Source organism: Suricata suricatta, chromosome 2, assembly GCF_006229205.1.
Source record: "Suricata suricatta isolate VVHF042 chromosome 2, meerkat_22Aug2017_6uvM2_HiC, whole genome shotgun sequence".
Taxonomy (NCBI): Eukaryota; Metazoa; Chordata; class Mammalia; order Carnivora; family Herpestidae; genus Suricata; species Suricata suricatta.
The window spans coordinates 70,205,660-70,226,714 of NC_043701.1; the positions used below are offsets into that span (position 1 = coordinate 70,205,660).

At 34.8% G+C, this 21,055-nt stretch overlaps 1 protein-coding gene across 1 annotated transcript in view; it reads right to left on the bottom strand.

Moving 5' to 3' along the window:
• PCLO (piccolo presynaptic cytomatrix protein) overlaps window positions 1-21,055 on the bottom strand; it is a 411,647-nt gene that overhangs the window by 74,262 nt on the left and 316,330 nt on the right. The window contains exons 12-17 of the mRNA XM_029928192.1: window positions 9,312-9,420; window positions 8,698-8,765; window positions 7,729-7,943; window positions 6,221-6,271; window positions 2,588-2,712; window positions 123-149 (exon numbers count right to left, since the gene is read on the bottom strand). Of these exons, the coding sequence (XP_029784052.1) occupies window positions 123-149; window positions 2,588-2,712; window positions 6,221-6,271; window positions 7,729-7,943; window positions 8,698-8,765; window positions 9,312-9,420 (595 nt within the window). The remainder of the gene's footprint in view (window positions 1-122; window positions 150-2,587; window positions 2,713-6,220; window positions 6,272-7,728; window positions 7,944-8,697; window positions 8,766-9,311; window positions 9,421-21,055) is intronic.

The window sequence follows — 21,055 nt, forward strand, 5'->3', positions numbered from 1 at the left end:
TTCACTAGATACCAACATGTAAAAAGATGCAAATGAACGCAGGTGAATGTATACATTCGATGTATACATACAGGCTCAAGACATCACAGCACAGCTGGACACTGAAAGAGAGTCAACTCTACCTTGCATTCTGGACAACCATGACTTGACTGCATTGATTCCCAGAGCGAGAGTGAAGGAGACAACAGGCAAGTCGGAAAGACAGGGAGGAAAAAAAGTTAGGAACAGAAAAAAGGAAGAAAATATGAGAATAATCACCACAGGAACTATACCAGAACATATAAGTAACATGAGGCAGAAAAGAATCTCAGAGCTAAAGTGAAAATAATACCTCCTAAATGGACTAAAGCCAAAGGCCTTGGCTACTGTAATAATTAGGAGTAATTTAATAAAAGGTTTATGAGTTGAACAGGGACAGCTTATTAGCTGCCTTCGGGGGAAGATCCCACCCAGCAGGCTTGCTCTGTGGGACAAAATACGCGGAGATGGCTCCCGGTGGGGAGCTCACTCTATATTTCACTCACTCCATTACTCACCCACGAATGACTGACATATTCATGTTACCTGCCTGTCCTTTCCAGTTATTCAAGTTTGCAATAGTCTAATTGAAACATATCCTGTAGTAAATAAAAGAGTGGTACTCTCATATAGTATAGAGGTGACACTCTCCAGGATATTATTAGAGAAAGCAGAAAGTAAAAGACACTGCTTTATTTTATTAATTCATTTGCAAATGCCAATTAAACTTACACCCTAGGCAATGATTTCTTCTGGTCCCATAATATTATCATTAAATAACAGTGAAGGTCTAATGACCCAATCAAAGGCAGAAAGAAGTTATCAAGTTTGTTGTTACACTCACATAAAAAAAAGTAGCCAAATAACAGTTGTAACTACTTACGATATAAATTAACATAAAATAAAAACTCTCCTTTTCGGTGATCCTTATAAATTAAATGCAATGATTTAAAACTAGAACCACAACACCAGCAATTCTAAGTTTCTAAATAAAATTATTAGGATAAAAGTAAAGGCTGCATCCACAATTTGATATAGAACCTAGAAATTTTCAAATTATTTTCTGAATATTATCTATATTTGATTTCCTAGCAAAACTATTTACTGGCTCTCTGCTCACCCTGGCTCTGTCAATGTCAATAGGAAAAAAAATTAATCTCAAAAGTACTGGTGATCTGCCCTGGTGATATAATTAGTCAACAAAGAGCAGATTCGAAGTCAATGTGTAACTCTAACTTGGATCCTGTTCAAACAAACCAACTATAGTCATACAACATCCACTGTATGATTCAAATTCTTTTAAGTCAAGTGAGGTTTGTTTTATGGCCCAAAACATAGTTAATCTTGGTGAATGTTTCATGGGCACTGGAAAAGAATATGTATTCTGCTATTGATGGGAAGAATGTCCTATAATTATCAATTAGGTCTTCAAGCCCTTTAGGAAAATATTATGAGGTAATTGAGGAAATTAAGGAATTATCTAAACATTTAAAATTACAATGGTTATAGGTAGTATTATGATTATTTGCAGAAAAAAAGTATAATAGTTGAGATCTACTTTAAAATAATCTGGATGGGGGGATTGTATGAGTGTAAAAATGAGGCATGATTGGCTAGGAGATGATAATTGCTGAAACTAAGTAATAAGGATGGGGTTGGTCATTATACTATTCTTTTCTCATGTACAACCATTCAAATTCTCCAAATATAAAGCAATATTTAAATGTTATTAAAGTTAAATTAAAAATTAATAAAAATAAAACCAGACCTTTCAAATTACCAGCCTCAAAGTCTTTTTCTCATACCTCCAATTGTTGATTATTTATGGCTCCAAGATGCAAATTTAGCTAATAGAAGTTGTTGAGGTAAGGTATAATGATCTGTTGGGTCCAAATTACTGTTTTGAAACTATGCTTGAGTACCGATTTATATACTAGAACATAGCAATTTGCATTTATTATGTGAAAATTAAACCTCTCTAAAGAGTACTTGCTTTATGTGAATAGTTTATATATCACATGAGATCCAGAGATATTTTTCACTTACTTATAAAATATTTACCATACTTATTAAATATTTATGTAATATTCAACATTTCAAATATTACTCTTATATTCTTATTTTATAGCTTTTAAAACATTGATTTCAGAATATGCATATAAATAAGGATATATTAATAAGTCACTTAATGAACATGTAATGTGCTAGCTAATAATATAAAATAAAACAGTAACTTACGAGTCTTGAACATCAGTTTAACAAATGAAATTAGGAAAGTAAGCTAAGTCTCTAAATCTGCCATAAATTATTCCTTAAATAATTTCACAGTCCATCTGATGGGTTATAGATTCAAAATACTGACTGTTTCATCAGGACAGATTTTCTTATGATCAAGGCTCCCCTAGAACCTTTTAAAGCTAAATTACAAGTTTTTATTTACAGTTTATAAATATGTGAATAAAAACTATAGAAGATATATTAAACTCATTAAAATTAGAGGCAAGAAATGCCAACACTATTTTTGAATCCATGGGAATCAAGACTAAGAAGACACTGTTTCTTCACTTACCCTCTCCCAGGAAGAAGGTACACTTTAACAAAGGGGTCCGAATAGCCATTGTTGTCTCGAGGGACAAGGTTTCTTGCTTGGAGAATATGGATTATGAGATTCCCAAGATCATAGTTGATTTGAAGCTTAAAGGAGCATCAGAATAGTCCATGAATATCATTTTGTTGTTATTTTAAAAAACTTACAATACATTAGTATTCAGTAACTTACCAGCATTTTTTTTTATTCTCATGAGGAACATCAACCCTCATTTCAATTTTATTTGAAACTGAACAGACTAGTTTATGCCTAATTTAATTGAGAACTATCAGACACAAGCTAATTACCAGTAACTGTGCTGTTCATTCTTTCCATGGTTAAAGTTCTGGCCTGTCTAAAATTCATTTAGAAAAACATCATACAGTAAATGCTAGTGGCATTTTTAAACTGAATTTACGCTCCTAGAAAAATAGTAAATGTTAGTATTCATGAATACAGTTACTAGGACTTTGAAAATAAATGATCTAATTGATAGATTTATTACAAAATGTCTTTTGTATTTCAGCAAATAATTTGCAGTAGGTGGAATCATTATTTAAAGATAGAGCTGTTAGTCTGAAATGTGAGAATATATAAGAATGTGTAGATTTTCTCTCTTCCTATATTATATTATATTACCTATAGCTTTTTCTTTCTGTGCTTGCTTTTTAATGGAGTCAGAGATAAAGATAATAAACTCTTGTTCTTCAATTTTAAAAGCTGCAGAGGAGAGAAGAGGGGCTGCCTCCTAGAAGTTGAATGGCTGTTACACAGTTGTCACTGAATAGGAAAAGATGAATAATTCAAATAAATAATTTGAGAAGCTCACATAATCCAAAATCATGGAATTCACTAATTTTTCTCCTTCAAAATGTAAGGATTTTTATGGCATCATTTTGAATAAGCCTCAATTTTGCTTGATGCTGTTTTTGTTTACCAAGTAACAGAAAGAAAAGACTCGGTATTTCAAAGGTAAAAAATAAATAAAGAAAAATCTAACCTATTTTTTATAATCATACAAAACAAGTACACTATGCTTAATGTTGAAAATGGGATAATTTAGATGAGTCAAACTCTATGTATTTTTAAAAAATTTAATGTTTTATTAATTTTTGAGAGAGAGAGAACAAGTGAGCAGAGTGGGGGAGGGGCAGAGAGAGAGGGAGACACAGAATCCGAAGCAGGCTCCTGGCTCTGAGCTGTCAGCACAGAGCCTGATGTGGGGCTCGAATTTGTGAACCATGAGATCATGACCTGAGCTGAAGTTGGATGCTTAATTGACGGCGCCACCCAGGAACCCCTGAGCCAAACTCTATTTAAAATTTGATAATTAAGGGAGCGGGGAAAAGAGGTGGTGGTGAAGGAGGAGGGCACTTGTGGGGAAGAGCACTGGGTGTTGTATGGAAACCAATTTGACAATAAGATATTTTAAAAAATATAAAATAAAATTTGATAATTAAAATAATTCCTAACTTTAGCGTAATTTTGATCTGGTTATATTTTGTGGCAGAAAAAGAATCTTCAGTTGCCTCTCTCAAGACAGCAAAAGCTCTGAATCTGGCCATCCTGAAAGCAATGTGACATAAAACAAAGTGCCATGAAGGAAGGGGAAAAAAATGGGAAGTTTGGAACTGCATTAACTGTGGACTCTAATGGAGTACTGGAATATGGAATGTTCCGGCAGTTAGTTAATTCCACTGAGATTTAAAACAGCTTCCAAACTGTAAAGGAGACATTCTCCCCCATTGGCTCTTTCCTTTGCCAGCCACTTTTATCTGATGAGGCACCAAAACCATTATCTTATTGAAATGAAGATTTACGGGCTACCCTTAAAAGGTGCTTTTCAAAACGTATTCTGCAGTGCCTTAGAGAAGAACACTTAGGGTTGCTCAGGTGTTGCTTCTGAGACAAATATCCCCAGAAACCCTCCACCAGCATTATCCCAATGCTGGTAGATTTGGGTGTCCAAGTAAGGTTCCATTTGCAAAAAGGTTTTGCTACAAGAAAATAAATAAATAAAACAAATCACAGTCATGAGAAAATAGTGAAAAAGAAAAGAAAATAGCCTGCGAATGAAGAAGGAACATTATTAGAGTAAATTTCCACTAGAGAATGAAGTCTTCCTGCTCAAGGGAAAATAACATAAAAGAAGAACAAACAATAACAAGCCAAAAAGGAAATACAGCAAATGCTGATCCATGGACAAGAAGTTAAAAAAAAAAAAAAACAGAGAGAAAAATCTATGGATCAGAAACTCAGAAAATCTAGCATTTTCTTTGCTGCTTGTGAAATAAAGAAAGATCAGGTTGGCTTTTCTCAGAAAAAGGAAATAGCAAACTGCAAGATGTGCAGCATGGAGGAACCAGGCTGGTGCTCCTGGGTCCTGCTGGGCAAGGTCCCTGTGTTCTGTGCCTCTTTCCTTACCATGCTTGTCCTCTGCTTTTGCCTTCCTCAGTGTGAGCCTAGATAATCACTGCATTGATTTCTTTGGCTTTGTGTCCTGCCCTTTGTCATCTTTCCTGAACACCACTGCAGTATGGAATCTTATTATATATCCCTTTCAATTAGTCTCTCCCCTTTTCCAACATATTTACTGATCGCCCTACTGTAGTGGCTAACAGCCCTCAGCTGATGTGCAAGGTTCTTTTTAATTTGGTTTCAGCTGATCTGTACAGAACATTTCATGGCGGCAGAGCTGAGCTCGGCCGTTGATTACTCTCCGCAGGCAGAACCTTTCCTTGAAGCATTGCTTCTTCCAGGAACATGCTCCCCCTTTCTCTGTGCTGATTGGCAAATTAGTTCAAGTCTGTTGTCCTTTCTGTTAAGTCTTTCATGAAAATCTCCTCTAGAATATGTTGGGGACACAGCTAAGACTTCGTGTTCTCTTTCCCTTATCTGAAACTTACTATCTCAAATAGTGACGATTTTACACTGTGTTACTTTTTCTGCCTTATTTTTTTTTTTAATCTATCCTGAATTACTTTTTGGCATCATCTAAAGCACACTTTTTAAACCATTTTTGACTATGACCTTCAGTGAGAAATACAGGTTAGAATACATTATATACACAGAAACACACACATTATAGAACTAAAAAAGACAGTGATTTACACTCTATTTCTTCTGTTTTCCTACTCTAAAGCCCCTAAGTTGATATTATAATTACAAATCGGTTATGACCCCTGGCATGAAAAAAATTACTCTCAGAGAACGGTGCAGCAATTACATAACAACTGTTGGTAGGAGGAATAAAAGAGAATAGTATTGGATTCATGAAACTCTTAAAGAGGAATCTTCACATTTCCAGAACAATCTGTCGTGTATGAAACACATTCAACAAGTATAAACTGAGACATAAAACTTACTGATTCTGCTAAGGCATCAGACAGATTTCAAATTATAGAATTACATACCTATAATTAGATTTTATAAACTGTATATTGAACTAAAATACTGTTCTTTAAATTGTATTTTTCCTTTACAGGCCTGTTTGTGTTACATGCACATATAAAACAGGAAAAGTTCTAACAGTGTTTACCATTTCAATAGACCAGTGAGGGGAGAAGAAACAGCCAAAGATGGTATAATGATGATCTTCAAGAAAAACTTTCATACCTGAATTTCCCCCGTAATTGGATGAGAGACAACCTTGGCTGCATCAGTAGGCTGCAATATTAAAAACATATAAAAACATAAAAACACTGTGCCATAGATCAGACAGTTGGAGGAGAGTGTAAGGGGAATGAAGAGAATGCTGAGGGGAGTTGCCAGGAGTGAGTGCAGTAATGCTGGAAAAAGAAATAATGCTTTGCTAAAGAAAACTGGAGTGTTCAGTGACTAATTAGACACTACGAATGAGAACCGAAGAGGCAATGATGGTCTCAAAATTTTACTTAATTTCCTAGGAGGATGGTGATGTCAGTTGCTGAAAAAAAATTTTAGGATGAGAAACTTGTAGAACTACAATGTCCTGGGTTTCAAAACTCTGCTAGCAGCCTTTGTCATTTCTTGTGGCCGTCAGCCTGGAGGTACCAGGAATGGGATGAGAAGTACCAGTCTGTAACTCAGAAGACAGGGAGCCTCCATGAGGTAATTCTTGAAAACTAACATATAACTGCATGTGATAATATACTATTATGTTAACATTTGTATTGGAATTGAATCTAACCATTCTTGAAATTGTTCTTCGTAAGGCCTTGCTATGTTTATTTTGGGACATGTCATCCTATGATGAAATGATTAAGATCATCCTACCTTTGTTGTTTGTTTCTAAATAAAAGGGATTTGAGGGAACCTCTGCTGCATTTTATACTTGGTGAGACAAACTTTGTTTTCTGAAGTCCAGTCAGTTTGCCCAAGTATAGCCTGTGCCTATCATGTATCTTACCAAGTAAAGAGAGATCTTTATTTATGTTCACAAAAAACAAAACTTTTTCCAATACATTTTTGACCATAATAAGAATTTCTCCATTAAGAATGAAATCTATGAGAGAAAAGTTACAAACTCTCTACATTTTCATCTGCTTTTATAAGGTTAAAAACTAACTCTATGTTTTCTTTTAATTTCCTAGTGCCTTAGAAATGATATTGTTAGAAATATTTATTACAAACGAAGACTTACAACAAGGAAAGATTTGTATGGAATTATGGATACAAATCAAAATGGCAATTCTATATTACTGATTTTCCTTATTTCTTATTGTCCTAAGTTCTCTTTATCTCTGGGTCCTTTTTACTTTTATTTAGATTATCAAAACCCATGTAATGTATATCTTATTTCCAAAAAGATGCAAAGCTAATGTTCCATACACAAAGAGGCTCAAATTTATGCAACAACTCCACAGAAAAAGAACCAGGAAATAGGGAGCATTAGACACATTTTTTTAAGCTTCTCATAATAATAACTGCTAAAATATTTTAAGAAATCTAAAACCACATCATCTTCATAACACTTTGCTTGGTTATATTTTCATAAATGGAAATATTTTTGTGTCTGTGGATCATTAGGAAAAGAGAAATCACAAGAGAAACACCTTCGGAAATGATATTGCCTTTCTTTTGTCCTAGTCTGAATAAGGAGCTAGAAAATACATATGTCAGGGGTCATACTGAACAATTCTCACCTTGCTGCTGCCATGTTTCTTTTTGCTCACTGAGGGTGACCCCGGCTGCCCGGGGCTGGGGACGGAGCTGGATCCTGCTGACGTTGGACCTGAATGAACATGAGATCCTTTCTCAACAACGGACGACAGAACTAGTGGTGACTGCTGTAGCGAGACCTTCTGGAGCTCTGCCGCCAACTGCTTAGGATCCACCCCTGGGGACTTTGCTTTATCCACTACAACAAAATGAAATGGCGATGTGTGTGTCAGTTTCATAGACACTCAACACCATGGAACTTATCTGAGTTCTAGATGACAGGATAGTTTATATTCACAGATGTATGAAAATTTCTACAGGCCTTGGTTTGTTCTTTAGCGCAGTAACTCAGACTCTTAGAATGCTGGCTGTAGCATAGAAAATTTTCAATAAATATTTGTTAAGTGAAGAAACAAGTGATACCATTACAGTTAATGAAACAAGTATTAATGTTACAATTGATCAACATTTATAAGACTATAGTTGTTTGCTAAGAGTTAAATCTATTTCATCATGCACTTACAAAATTATATGTTGATTTTTTTATTAACTATTAAAGGTAATCAAAAGGTTCAAAAATAGGTGTTCTATAATTCTATGCTAAAAGGAATCAAATATCATCTAAAAATTACCTAAAACAAAATAAATGGCTCCATGGATTCCTTTGGAGGGGCGAATTTAGTTTTTAAAGAATTAAAAATGTGAAGTCACACTGCAAGAATTCTGTATGAATTTCTTTAATGGGTCTAATACACAAGCATGTGTTTCCCTAGAATGCTAAAAACATAGCTACAATGCTTTGGGTTTGTTTACGATTACATAAATAAACTTCCATTAGCCTATAATTACAATTTTGCCTATGCAGTATCTACGTTTACATCTCCGTCTACGGCTCTGTCTGCTTCTACAACAAAGTTTACATTAACGTCTACGCCTTTATCCACTACACCTACCAGCTTTTGGTGGCTCATGAAGTTCCAGGTGCTGGGGATTTTCAGAGTCTGACAACATATTGAGGTCCCTAAAAATTAAAACAGAGAAATTGAGAAAGAAGTTGAGGAAACCTGAGACAAAAGTCCGTTTTTTTCCAACTACCCTGAGGTTTTTTTTTTTTCCGGTAGGTAAATGAGAAGTGGTTAATGATATAAAGCAATTTCCAAGCATGCTCACCCTTCTAACCAAATATATATTTGCAATGCTGTTAAAAGTCAGCTGATAAAAATGATTATTTAAGGTGAAATCTTTATGGATTAAATGTAAGTTCATTTGAAATACTAAATGCACACATGAAACCTAAATGGGCTTAGGCTTTCATTTAAATGAAGCATGTTTCAATAAAAGCATGAAAGGGGAGAAGTAGTCACAATATCAGAAACAAAATTAGCTGAATTCTTTCTATGCTTTAGAGTTTGATTCTGAACACAAGAAATCTATAAAACTTGTATTCACTTTATTTTCTAATTACTGAAAATCTTGCTGACTGGCAAAGGTTCCACCTTAACAATTTTAAATTAAAAGAGCCATGAATAGCCAAAAAATGGAAACAAAAAGATGGGGAAAAACTCACAGTCTTACACATATTTCTGCTTCCCCACTTTGCTGACTAAGGATACTCTGCACTTCTTCATATGTTTTAGAAGTTAAAGGAATTCCATTCCATTCCAATACTTGCATCCCTAAAAAGACAAATTCAAGTATAAAATAAAAAAATGTGTTGTATTTCTATTCTAGTCCACAGGGAAGAGAAGATACACAGGGCTCCACGCTTAAAAACCAACGCAGCACACCATTTCAGAGACCATCAGCTCAACGTTCTCTGAACACTAATACCACAACCATAGGTAGTTTGATTTCATCATTTACCTGAACACATTAGATGTGTATATCATTATAACATGCAAAAATGTTGCTTGTGGAAATCTATTAGACATTACCAAACACATGCATTATGTTCACACTGCTTTCATCAAGAGAACAGTACTGAATATATATTGCTAGGCCAATCTTGTATAGGAAAAAAACATCACAAGCACCACTATGATGTTTCCCTGGGGAACAAGTGTCTAGAGGAGTATAAACTTCCATATTCCATCATGGACTGGGCAGGAGAAGAGGGGAAAAGTCATTAGTAGTTTGTTGTAAGGAAGGCTCCTCTTAAGAAATTGCTCCTGCTTCAACTTGGCTCAGAGAAAACAGATGGCTGTGGGGTAGGTTTTTCTTTTCCTTCACTGCTTGCAAGGTGTTCCTGAGTAGAATCAGCAGGCACTTTATAGTTTCATGGTGTGTGTGTGTGTGTGTGTGTGTGTGTGTGTGTGTGTGTGTGTGTGTAGCCTATGTGGAAGTACAAGCCTGTGTGCTCAGAAGGGCCTGTGGTTGGTTTAGTGCTTCGTTGCTGTCATTTTGAAATTCTTAACAACGTTTCAACAAAGAGCTCTACATTTTCTTTTTGCAATGATCGCATCAATTATGTTGCTGGACTAATTATACGGCATTTCATGTTTCCTATCTAGAAAGCTAATGTTCACTTAAAAAAATAGTAACATAATATTTCAACATCTCAAATTCTCTGTTTCTTTCATCTATTTTATATGACTTGTCACATAATTTAGGGGTACATGTTTGGCAAGAATCACCTGACCCTAATATGTAGCTATGTGAAATAGATATAAATCAGATGAGATTTCCAAAGTTAGAGTGCCCACATACTTGTGAATGGTACCAGCTAAACCTAATAAAATATCCACCTGCCATAACTAGGCCTTATTTAAATGAACAGAAATGCTTGTGGAACAGCTGGGTTTTCAGTGAGCTTCACAGAGGTCTATGTGAAATTCCCTAGCACTCACCATTGGCTCCTGTGGAGAATTCTAAACATAGCATAATTGAATCTTCAAAAGTTTTAGTGATTTTGATATACACTGGAAAGCATATTACCAACTATAAATAAGAGCAATACTTTTACTACAGTGAAATGGAAAAAGAAGTCCATAAAAATGTCCACAAAAACACAACAAAAATGGCTTTTCTATAACTTACTCCATGAAGACTTTACCTTCAGATGGGCCTTAGGTTTAATTCAATAATCCCAGGCTGTTGTACATATAAAATGAGAAAATTACATAAAAGACAATGATGATACCACTAAAGAAAAAATTAGCACAGCAAAAGGAAGAGCACATGGAAAAACACACTTTTTTTGAAGTCAGCATAATGAGCATATTTATGTACAGATGATTTTGAATTGAAACAAATTATAGTGTTATAATTGCATTGTCACTTTTCAGCAAGAGCAGATTCTATGAAGAGAAAAGCCTGCATAATCTTCATGCCTCTTCTCTTGGATTAATTTGCTTGTTTTTCACCTCTCAAAATGATGGGGCAAATTTACAAGGCATAATTATCTAATGAAATTTAAAATGCTTCTTGTAGTAAAATGGGAAAACTACTTAGGGTCATTAATAAAATTGCTGAGAAAAACATACAGATAACTAGAATCTGTCCGTATATACACACGAGGTCACAGCTCCACGATCTGTTCTATTCCATGGTCCCCTCAGCTGAACTTCTTTTCTCTTCATTCAGTTTCCCAGCAGAGCTGGTGCAGGACTATGGCTCAAAAGATTTTGCCAGCACTTTTATCCTTTTATTCTTGGTTCCAATGGTGAGCATCAGATGCTACAAGGAGTGTGATGACTTGAGCATCATCATTTAGTAACGCCTTCCCTATCTGTTGCCTGTCCAACTCCCAATCAAATTCTTGTAGGTTATTTATTCTAAATAACCAGGTGAATATAACAAATCACTCCTTGTTAATTCATAACAAGGTGTCAATAGTTGTGAGAATTAAGCATGATATGATTTCACATACAATATTCTGGAAAATGCTAATTGCAAATCCCTGTAAACTATTTTAAAATGCATATAAAAATTTGTTGAACATGATCACGCTACATTGAGGTTCATTAAAGTAGTATTTTATCACTTAATTCGCTTGAATGGAAACACAGCCAATCTTAAGATAACTTTTTAGTGACTTTGTTTTACAAATAGTTCCTGGAAGACAGTGTACACATGAATGGTTATATCTATTATTTCTCATTATAAGCAAAAAATTACATTTATAAGTAAACACAAGTGAGAAACAGGATCTGGTCTATAGGGTCAGAGAGAGAGGGAAACACAGAATCTGAAGACAGGCTCCAGGTTCTGAGCTGGCTGTCAGCACAGAGCCTAATGCAGGGCTCAAACCCATGAACCATGAGATCATGACCTGAACCGAGGTCAGACGCTTAATGGACTGAGCCACTCAGGTGCCCCAACATTTTCTTTATTTTAAATTATATCAACATGTATGTTAATGAATTGTTTAACTTTTAGACACTCCAGATTTGTTTCAATTAAATCCCTAGGGAGTACCTATATTAACACCTCTTAACAGGAAAACTAAGAGAATTTGAATTTTTATTGAATGTGCAAGAGTTCATGACAGAACTGGCTGCTCAAAATCTTACATTTAACATGCAATCAAAAAAGACAATAATCAGGTAATGTTTGAATTAAAAAATCAATTAACATAAAACTTTCTCAACTATGTGTTTTTATAACTTCTGGGATTACCTAACTTAATATGCTCCTAAAACTATTTGTGCTATTATTTATATGTGCCATTTCATGGATGTTATTTCTATCCATATTTAATATTTACCATTATATCACAAACATCTATAGATTAAGTTTATTGAGTTAACATGAAATCTTAGAGGTATATCTAAAAGTGTATCAAACAAAACTGATGACTTTTTTCCCCACAGCTATGTTTTCAGGACCTCGCATGCAGGAGTCACTCCATAATTAGACGCTTATGTGATGATCACCACCTTCCATCTAATATCTGATACTGCCATAAAAATTAATAAAAATGATATTCTACTAGAAAGAAAACAAGTATCTTGGCACTCTGTAAAATTAATATAATTCACAGAGAAAGAATTTTAAGTGTCATAAGCATATACAAAATAGGCCCCAGACTCATTAGTGATGAAAAAGTACAAATTAAAGCAATGATGAGATACTACTTAGCTCTCGTCATATTGCAAAAAGTTTAAAAGCCAGAAAATACCATGTGTTGGCCAGGATGTAGGATTAGGAGACCCTGACTCCAAAGGAGAGTACACTTGCTGGCTGCCTGTTCAGCTTCACGCCCTCTGTGATGTAAGAATACTACATCAGACGAAAGGAAAACAACTGCTTGATTACAATTTACACACATGTAATTATTTTAATGGGAACGAGTAAGTGCACCCCTCTAGAGGGCAATGTGGCAGAACATTATTAAATTATACACATGGCCCTCTGTGAGCCAGAAATCTTGTGTGTCTATGTGTGGGAGGGGACGGTATCACAAGTGGATAATGAGGGCACAGTAAATGTTCAAGATGGAAATAGTTGGCAGAGGGTGTAGGATAAAGGCTGTAATAAGCATTAACACCGAAAGGTGGATCCATCCTAAAACCGTTTTATAAGTAAAAACAAGTAAGAAACAGGATCTGGTCTATAGGGCAATGATGCTTTATGTACATTAAAATTATATTTGTACCAATTAACATTATATATTTTATAAAAATAACAGAAGTATCATGAATTGTAATAGTTGTTCATAAACAGATGAAGGAAATGGGAAAAGAAAATGAGATGAAAGAAAATGAATGAGTTAATAAATGAACAAACGCAAAACCCCACACACACTCATATACACACACATACGGGAAACTTACATGAGCCAGTGAGGCTGGTGTGCTACAGAATGAGAACTAATATCACTGGGGTAACAGAACAGAACAAAACAAAATGAAAACTTAACTTAAAATTATATGTATATAATAAATTAATCATAATTTATTGTTTTGTACATTTTCTCCACTGATATTATTAACCATGACCAAAGATTAATTTCTTTTTTTAATTTTTTAAAATGTTTTTTATTCATTTTTGAGAGAAAGAGACAGCGCGAGCAGGGGAGGGTCAGAGAGAGAGGGAGGCACGGGATTCCAAGCAGGCTCCAGGCTCTGAGCTAGCGGTCAGCACAGAGCCCGACGCGGGGCTCAAACCCATGAACCATGAGATCAAGACCCGAGCCGAAGCTGGACGCTTAACCGACTAAGCCACCCAGGCACCCCTAGATTAATTTCTTAAGTCTGAACATTTGCTCTAAAAAATCCTTTATAAATTAGCAGCAGCAGCAGCAACAGCAGCAAAAACTCAGAAATGGTCATTTGCCCCGGCTTTCTAAATGGTAAACAAATCCTACAAGTTGCGCTCCAGGGGTCCTATATATTGTCCACATCAATTATATTAATTGCTCATTCATTTTCAAGTTAGGCAGTGTTAATACATAGATACATACAGAGAAATGCATAGGTAGATGTATTTTATTCTTTTATAAAGTTACTTTTTAAGTATTTTACAATTTTAACCACTTTATACATTAACATGAGGGAAAGAAAGAAAAAAAGGTGAAATAGGAAAATCAAACAGGGAAAAAAACGTAGATGAAGGGTATCTTTGGTAAAGGGGAAAAAAAGGGAAAAATAGTATTTGAGTAGGGTTCTGCTTATTTACAGGACAAAGAAGACTCTCCACCATGACCAGACATTAAAAACCCAGGCACATTTTCCTGTGAAAACCTATCTATAAGCATAAAATCTTAAGGCTGAAAAGTTCTTCTTGAAGAGCTATTCTCATAATAATGTTGCCATTTTTGTCACTGACACAACTCTTGGAGCACATAGTTTCATTGAAACTTAAAACAGAGGCTCAGTACATAAAAGATAGAAACATTGAGCTACTTTCATTGAAGCAGTCTATCTACCTGCTTTCCCCCTCCTCACTCTCCAGTTCCCATTCTAGAAGTATCCCTAGACACTTGTAGAAACCATTTTTCTCTGGTCTATCTGAATGAGTTAAGTTTAAAATGCCTTCACAACTTGAATAGGGCATTGGAACAATTTTCACTGTGGAGGACAATGCCTCTAGAGATACACTAAAAGGAAGATAATCTAGATTTCATTTTATTGAGAATGTAATCTGAATTGCTAAAAAAAAAAAAGAATACAATAAAATGTTTCATTTTTAAAAATTCATAATTTAATAATGCTTTCAAATGCAACAAAATGTGTGTGTTTGATAGCATTAAAATATTAAAATCTTCCCATCTTTACTTCTTTTTTTTTTACTTCATTAAAAAAATTTTTTTAACTGTTGATTTATTTTTGAGAGACAGAGAGAGTGTGAGAGGGGGAGGAGCAGAGAGAGAGGGAGACACAGAATCCAAATCAGACAGGGGGTTCTAACCCAGAAACTGCGAGATCGTGACTTGACCAAAGTCGGATGCTTAACCGACTGAGCCACCCAGGTGCCCCTCTTCCCATCTTTCAATAAGGAGCATATGCACTATTCTCAGAAAGATAAATATCAAAAACATGTTCTGTAAACCAACATGTTGCTGGTAGGTGACCACTGATGTCTTCTCCATAATCAAGTGTGGAAATCTCCAAACACAATCTGAAGGCTGTGACCTTCAGCAAACTGATTAATTTGCCATACTGGCTTCCTTAAGGGAGATTATATTGCTAGATTACTGTTTTTAATTTACTTGTACTCTATGAAGGGGAAAATACTATGACTATGACACAATGTAAAACAAGCGAACAAAAAGACAAACAAACCCTGCTTGTTTACAATTTATGAAAATGTAATTTTTGAGCTGGAGCTTTATATAACGATTTTTTCTTTTAAAGTTCTGTTCTGCCAGTGCAGAGCCCCATGTGCGGCTCGATCGCACAAACTATAAGATCATGACCTGAGCTGAAACCAAAAGTTGGACACTTAACTGACTGAGCTACCCAAGCACCCTTTTACATGGAGATTTTAACAAACATTTGGGATCCTGAAGTTTCCACATTGTTTTTCATTTATTTACAACTTTTCACTCCATATATGTTAAGACGTTCAAGCAAAGGAATCATGTCATCTAGTTTTTCTCTTCTGCATTCCCCACATTTCCTCTCACTGTCCACCGTGGTTGTTGTCAGGTTCGTTGGACTGGTGTTGGCTCCTCAGGACCCCCATGGCATCACGCTACCTAGTTAGTGTTCCTGGGCATTTGCTACCTTTGGTTCTAGATTGGTTAACTCAGGGGTTGGCACATTCAATTTGTAGTCTGAATCTAAATCCGGTTTGCACTAACATGCCAAACAAAATATGTAGTGTTAATACCATTCAAACTCAGTTGTTTTCAATTTAAAATACCAAATTTTAATTCTAATAAACTATATGATTTTTAAATGTTTTTTTAAGGTTCATTTATTTTTGAGAGACAGAGCACGAGTGGGGGAGGGGCAGAGAGCGAGAAAGAGACACAATCTGAAGCAGGCTCCAGGCTCTGAGCTGTCAGCACAGAGCCCAATGGGGGGCTTGAACCCACAAGCCATGAGATCATGACCTGAGCTAAAGTCAGAAGCTTAATCGATTGAGCCACCCAAACTATACATTTAAAAAAGTGTGATATATCACAATTTCCTCTCTTTAGAGTATAGAGATAATAATATTAAACTCATTAGGATATTTAATGTAAATTACATAAATACAAATTTCTTCAAATTTTAGGAGTATTAAACATACATATATAAGATATTTGGGATAACTTCTACTTTTTTGCTTTCAACTACTGTAGATTTTATAGTGAGTTAACAAGCCCAATATAAATGAAGCAGAATGTCAAGCAAAAGTATAAGCTAATAATACTATTTATAGGAGTTTTTGGCTAATGTTCTATAGCTTAGATATATTTTTCCAATAGGTCACAATTAAAGAAGTTGAATTCTCTTATTGAAACTGTTGTTATTTTGGGATATGGTCTTAAGCAATTCATTTTCCATGTTTCTTCTTTCATTCACACTTTTCACAAAGAACAGACAATTAAAATAAGCACAATATGGCTTGCGTATATAAATTCTTGAATGAAATTAATTTACAAAATAAAAAATCCTCAACACTATAAATAGGAAAAAAATACCTAAGAAACATCGGAGACTACTGTTGAACTGTCTGGGCTTACCCACTCCTCTAGGCTGAGTCTCCTGAGTTATTTAAAATCCATGATTTCTACACTCAAAGATCTAAAATAGATTTAGTGTCAATCATAAAAGAAATAATTATGAAGTAGATTATCACATAAATTGCAATGTTAATGGTCGACAATAAAAAGGTCACTGAAAAAACATCACACAGATAAAATGTGTTGTAAAAGCAGCTCACAACTATTTTATAGACTCACATTATAAAGCAAGCAGTATCCTTCTGGATGCTCTAGTTTTCATCTCTTATAGACTACATTAGAAAGGTGAACCATGAGGTGACATGACTTTTCTAATATTACAGTTAGTTAGTGATGGTGCAGAAAGATGAATTCCATCTCTCTCAGGAGAATACTAGTACCAGCAAACAGAGATCTCATTCAGTTTATGCCAACTAAACCTATCTCATAGTCCACCTAAATATAAATGGTGCCAAATACATAAAACCTAGCACAAAGAACACATATATAATTTTAAATGTCATTTTAATGATAAAATGATAAACATTGTTTTAATCATCTATATGACAATTTTATTTGAAGACTTGGATGTACAAAAAATGAAGACATGGTTGAACAAACAAAGTTTTTGTAGAATATATCATTTATGGTGGATAAACAATGTCAACTTGGAATGCAAAAAAAAAAAAAAAAGGCTAATTGACTTTCTCTATTAAGAGCTATCTGAATACACTGGTTGAGTGAAAATTCCTGGTGAGGGTATGGCAAGTTTGCATGGTCTCTTGCCCCCAGACAGCTACCAAAATCTACTCTCTTGTAACTTTCATTTCTGATTGGGCACCAAACCTCAGAGTGCTTTGCTGATTAGTGTCAGGAGCAGCCTGTCCCCCTGCCCTGCCCTGAAGTGTGATTGCACCTGGTCAAAAAAAAACGAATCAACTACAAACACCCTAATGTGACTAAGGCAAGCAACATATAATTCTCCTCCTACCTGAGCAATTAACTGATAACTGACTACTTTCTGGTCCTGGACACCTTTGCAAAAGTCACTACTGCAATAAAATGTATCAATCGTCTTTGGGACTGTGAGAGCAGGCATTATGTTTCCTGGGAATCCTGTTTTTCTGGGAACTTTCTCTTAGAGTTACAAACAGCCTAATGACCCTTACTCATAAAAAACTGACCTCTACTAAACAATGCTGTTTGCCTCTTGATTAAAGGTCACTTCCTGAAGGCTATTCCGAGGTTTTGTAAAAAATACCTGCCCTTCCCGTATGATAGCATGAGTGCCTATAGCTAATTTTTTATGACAATCATTACTATTAGAATTGTAACTTCTGCAGAATCCATGTCCTGGAAAATTGTAAAAATTATTTATGAGATATCATTTACTGCTCTTTCTGCCCCTTGTACCTTTCACCATAAATAAAGCTAGAGAATCAGACAAAGCAGAGATGCCTGCCTGGTGATCAGAAAGAAACTCAAGGCTCTCTCACTCTCTCTCACTGACACCTTCCATTCTTCAAGAAAACCCTGGACCTGCTAGAGCTGGACTCCAGCATTTCTCATCTCTTTTCTCCACTTTGCTCCCAGAAAATAAGCGGATATCACACTTACACAGCACACTGATGGGAAATAATGCTGAACACTGCCAGAGGGAAAAGAATGTAGGAAGGATTACTCAATATCACTAATTATCAGGGAAATTAAAATCAAAACCACAATGTGTTATCATCTCATACCAAGTATAATGGCCATTATCAAAAAGGAAAGAAAGAAAGGAAAGAAAGAAAGAAAGAAAGAAAGAAAGAAAGAAAGAAAGAAAGAAAGAAGCAAGCAAAAAGACAGTATCGATAAAGGGGTGGAGAAATTAGAATCCTTTTACTCTGTTGGTTGGAATGTAAAATGGTGCAGCCCTTATGAAAAATGGTATAATGTTTTCTAAAAATTAAAAATAAAAAAGTACATGATCTAGACAATCTCATTTCTGGGTATTCAAAATAATTGATAACAGGATCTCAAAGACATAGTAGCACTCCCATGCTCATTATAATTGTATACACACTAGTCAAAATTTAGAAATAACCTAAATATCCACTGACATAAATGACTAAAGAAAATATGGTTTATGCATAGAGTAGAATACTGTTCAGTCTTTAAAAAGGAAGAAATCCTATAGTATGATACAACATGGATGAACCATGATGATGACATTATGCTAAGTGAAATAAACAATCCAGACACAGAAGGACAAATACTGCAGGCTTCCATTTAGAAATCTAAAACAGTGAAACTCATAAAAGCAAAGAGTAGAGGGGTGGTTGCCAGGGTTTAGGGGAGGGCGAAATGGGGAGTTTCTAAATGCTTGTATAACGTTTCAGTTACACAAGTTTTAGATATCCAATAAACACTACAGAGAAAAAATAGTGTACACTTTAAAATCTGTGATGAGGGTAGATCTCATGAGAAGAGTAGTAATCACAAGTTTTAAAAGATGGTTAAAAAAAGAAGAAGAAAGGATGTAGGATGGGTAAAAAAAAAAAATGGAGGTAGAAAGTCACTTCTAAAGAGGAGATGCATGCCAGCATCGGTGGTTGGAGTTTGCAAATGTAGTTGGCTTGTTGAGGTTGTTCAGGGAAGATGGCATTACCTCAAAGAAAAATGTTTGTGTAGAATTGTTAGCAAAGTTGCCCTTGAATTCAGGGGCTCAACCTAGGACAGCTACTCTCAGGAAGACTTGGTAACAGTTAAAGGACTCACTCACTCTCAAGGAAGTGTGCTGGCTCAGATGACTGCTCTCTCAGTGATGTGGACCAATGAACAGGGGGCCAACCCCCCAGTGTTCTGAATATATAACACCCTCACTGGGAATTTATCCAGTGCTTGTGAGACAGGAAATATCAAATAATGATAATAATAAAGGAGGACTGGAAGTGATCCCATTTGAATTACAGGAAAAAGTAATATGCTTCTTGCACTCCATTATGGCAATTGCAAATTGATGCCTTTTAAACAGAGTTAAGGTAAATAGAAATATAATTAGCTATGGTTTGTGGTCTAACTTGTAGAAGGTTATCATAGAATTCTGTTTCTAATTATTAAAACCACTAAAATAATCTAGTATTGCAGTCCAAAAAGGATTGAAAGGATTGGTACAGATGCCAATGTTACTCCACGGCTACAGTTTATAGTGTTTAGAATTAGATGTATTATTTGAAACAGACCTAAACAGAATGTGGCTGAATAAGGTAGGAAAAAGGATATGACTAAATCAGTAAAATCTGATCCTAGGAAAATCATAAAATCATATAATCATATAACATATTACCTAATGAAAGAAAGGTATGTGATGTCATCATCTTATCTGAGGTAGATGGCAGTTCATAATATTATAAACTTATCTTAATTTCCCAATTCATTCTGTTAAAACACCCAGAGTAGATGTTTCTAGTGACTTTGTAATTCAATGGTATTACCGGATTAATAACATCAAGCCTGAAAAATACCATGACTACTTAATAGTAACAGACTAATCCAAAATGCACTCATGATTATATAGATACACATTTAATTGAATGGACATGGGAAGTTAGGCTAAATGATGCAGTTGTGCATGAGAAATGCTTAATTGTTGCCTCTTCTGCTTGAAGTGTCTCCAGTGAACTACTAAGGATGTTAACTTTATGTTCTTCATCTTTTTAAATATTCACATATTCTGTACTATTCTTTTTGAAAGTTATTTAAATGTATCCCACTACTTATACAATATGTTTTAATCTAAAATATCATCACTTTCTTCTCGAAAAGGTGTTTCCTAATAGATACCAGAGCTAAAAAAAAAAATTCTAAAAGAACTCTCCCAATCAAAATTTTAAAGCAAAGGTAAATGCATATATACTCAGTCTATACTATAAGACAATGAAATGTTTCTTTTGACAAAGAAGTAGGGAGTTTTATCATAACCTAATTACTCAGTACTAGAAATATCACAACATGGTCAACTGCTGTGCACAAAAAAGTTAATTAAGTTTTTATATTTTGCTTATTTTTTAGCCAAAGATAGTATATCATTATTATGAATTGTATAATCAAAATTAAAATGGTGTACTTTTTATGTATAAATTCTTTCATCATTTGAGAAGCTAAGGATAGAAATAAAGAAGCGATTTCAAACCAAAAAAAAAATCAATAACCATTTTATCAGCTTGAGGAATACT